We start from the raw sequence: 3,464 nt of genomic DNA, 5'->3' as shown, positions 1-3,464 counted from the left end.
TGGTCTGATGCACAGGGTGATTCGAGGTACCATAGACAAAGCTCACCTCCTCAGAGACACTTTGGGAGAGATAGGAGTAATGGAGAAAGATCTAATCAGGGTGAAAATACAGAATATAAACCCCAGGAAGAAAGTAGGCTTAGCCAACCTTGGAACAGTCGAAATCAAGGTAAAAATTCTCAAGATTGTGACAGTAGTCTGTCAAGAGAATCTTATCACAAGAGAGACGATTCCCCTGACAGGAGACGCAGCAGATATTCTCACCGGGATCATTCGCCACACAGAAGGAACAGGTCGTGGGAAAAAGGCAGCCATTTCCACCGCAGAAAATACTCACCTTCAAAACGAGGCTGGTCTCGTGATGGAAGAGATAGAAGCCGCTCGGACCAGAGGAGGTCACGGTCTCGTTCTAGATCAAGAGAACGGAACAGCCGCCCATCATCTCTTGAGGAGAGGGAGAGAAAGTCTAGATCTCAGTGGAGCTTCTCCTACTTTAATGATGGGAGTGGAGATACCAGCAATGTCAAAACCTCTGTAACGCATAGTGGTCATAGTTTACACAGTATGAAGAAAAGTCCAGTGCCTGATGACCACAATGATGGGGAGAAGAACTCTAGATCAACAAATGCAGTTGATAACTTAGAATTCAAAGATAGTGATGGTTGTGACAAAGCATCTAGTTTAGATACAAGAAATAAGAGACTTGAAGATTCTGAAGATGATGTGATAGACAGTATAGATATAGATTTAGAACCAAAATTAAAACAGTTCACTGAATATGAAAAGAAAGGCAGTAGAGATTCGCATCATAAAGAATTGAAAGAAAGTAGCTCTGAGAGAGAAAATGAAAGTACTCATAGAAATGGCCAGAAATATCATGAAAGTACATATTCTAAGAAAAAAGAAAGTATTGAAAAAACAAATTGTCAGGTACATCATGTTAGTGAACAGGGCACATCAAAGCATCTGCTGCATGAAGAGATCACCAACCATCAACTGGATGAGGTTAAATACAAAGGAGAGAGCTGGAAAAAAGATATTTGGAATAATGTAAACAAAGATGGTGAGGAAGAAGACAGATCAGGGAATCACAAGAAAAAGAAAATCAGACTGTTTAGTTCTTTATTTGGAGAGGATGTAGATGATAAGCAGAATCATGACTTGGGTCACAAAAGCTTAGAGGATACAAAAGAGAGAGGAAGTAGTGCAAGTAAAGATAAGAAAAAGAATTCCTCAAAACACAGACCAAAAGAAGAAACAGAAAATACAGATAACAACATCTTAAACCGAGATCTTTTTGGTTCTGATACTGATGATGAGAAAGAAGTACAAAAAAGAGCTAGTCTTTCTCCAGATCAAGTGCTGCAGTCAAAATCAAAAAGTGAGAATATAAAGGACAATAAAGTAAGTAAAGAGGAGTTTGGCCAATCTGACACAGACAGACAATCAAATACCAAGAATGGGTTGAAAGATGAAGACAATAGGAAGAGTGGGAAGCAGCTAAAGAGCATCAGTTTGTTTTCAGATGATCTTGATAGAAGTGACACCAAAGTTTCCAAGGAGCACAGCAAGCCGAGAAAGGAAGGGATCCCTCAGTCAAAGGGATTTATAATCAAGAAGAAGTCTGATGTCAGCAATGGCACGCAAAATGACAAGGAGAAGGAGCTGAAGGAGAGATTCATAGCAGGCCTGACCAAAGGTCTCTTTGGCAAAACTGCTCCAGTTGATAGATTTGAGGACATGGAAGAGGCAGACAACAGTTTTCATCTCTCTCATGATGTGGTAAAGGATAAAAAGAGCCTAGCTAGTCATGATGTTAAGAAAAGTAGTTGTAAAATAGAGAAGGATGTAGAAAATACTAAAACAGAGGCTAAAAAGTTGGCATCAAGCCATAAATCAAGTACAAAGGCATTGACATCCAGTGCATCCAAAACGGAAGAGAAGCACAAGAAGGAAGACTCCTGGAAGAGTGAAAAGGTACCCCTCAAGAAGGACCCAAAAGTCATGTCAAGTCTGTTTGGGAATATGAGTGACATGGAAGATTCCTCAGATGTAGATATAACAAAAGTATCTCGCCAAGAAGCCATTGTAGACAGGATTGTGAAAAACTTCGGGAAAGTTGCAAGTGAAACTCCAGAATCTAAAATTTCCAAACAAGGGGAAAGAGAGAAGGCCCACCATAAACATTCGAAGGAACATTCAAAGCATCATACCAGTAATGAAACTGTTAAAAAGGAACACAAGAAGGACAAAGATAATACGCAACCTTCAAATGGAAAACAAGAGATGACAAAGAAACCTGACGAGACTAAAAAAGAAGGTAATTAAGATTTTTTTATTGTTCTGTGTTATATATTAGATTAAAACAATCATTTGCTGCATATTATTGCTTTTTGTTGTGTGTTGTTGGACAATGGTTGACGTCCTATGAGGTTATGGCTACTTTCTCACTTGTTCCGGGATGACCTCCCATCATGTCTTTCTTGGTCTAGCTGTTCTAAGTTGTGTGTGCTACACAATTGTTCACTTGTTTTGCCCTGGCTATGGTCATTAATGAGAAACAGCTCCTCAAAAGCAGACTTAAAAGTCTTTTTTGTAACATCATTACTTCAAATTCTCAGTTATACCATAGCCAAGAGTGTAAAGAGCAGGGTGAATATATGCTTAATGCAATTCTCATTTTCTCTCAAGCAGCTGATTCTCTGCTGCCTAGGGCATTACTCACTATGACACTGAGAGGTCTTCTCATGAGTAAGGTAAAAAAGAAACAAAAAGGACTGTTGATTATAACTAAACCCTCACCTTAAATTTTTTTATCCTTATAACCTATTTTTGAGAAGATTTTAGTTCCAGTTTTATCTTTGGCTAATTCAACAAGGTTTGTCGATCTCTATTGCTCAGGAGTTGATTCCTGTAACAAAAACAGCTTATTACTTCCAGATATTGAGTATTGCTTACTCCTTGTACCAGCACTATGTTCTGTTCATTGCTGGACCTAGTACAGTGATGCCAGCAGTTAAGCTAAGGAGGTTCACTTGATTTTTTAGCACTCATTGAAAGGACTTGCAGAGCTACTGGATTTACAAGAAACCAGATTCTGTGGTATGGATCACACTCTGGCTGTGACTACTCTCTAGGTTTACTTCAGAATCTTGCAATTGTTAAATGACCACCCCAAGGTGCTTACAGGTAACAGCAGGTTGCAGACCCTGATAGGGTGTGATGTGGGGCTATGTATTTTGAGAAGTTTCAGGTTGATTTGACAACAGGTAGCATGAATATGGGTGGCATTATATTTCCAGTGTCTGATTCCTTGTCAGCAAGGAATCTTGTAATCTGACTGAGGTCAGGGAGATGATATTTTAACTAAAGGGTGTTAAGCTAATGGGCATTTGCAGGGTCTCTGCTGATATGATGAAGGTGGTGAGTGTATGGCTTAGGGATTGCATGTTATCGTGGCTGCC

General features: G+C 39.4%; 1 protein-coding gene across 1 annotated transcript in view; it reads left to right on the top strand.

Annotated features, from left to right (window-relative positions):
- The window catches only part of LOC113821380 (myb-like protein X), a gene marked incomplete at both ends in the record, with an annotated part of 13,456 nt that continues 9,992 nt past the window's right edge, over positions 1–3,464 (top strand). The window contains 1 exon segment of the mRNA XM_027373857.2: positions 1–2,320. Coding sequence (XP_027229658.2) covers positions 1–2,320 — 2,320 coding nt within the window.

This window comes from Penaeus vannamei, unplaced genomic scaffold, assembly GCF_042767895.1.
Source record: "Penaeus vannamei isolate JL-2024 unplaced genomic scaffold, ASM4276789v1 unanchor4748, whole genome shotgun sequence".
Classification (NCBI taxonomy): Eukaryota; Metazoa; Arthropoda; class Malacostraca; order Decapoda; family Penaeidae; genus Penaeus; species Penaeus vannamei.
This window is presented reverse-complemented; position numbering and strand designations above follow the sequence as displayed.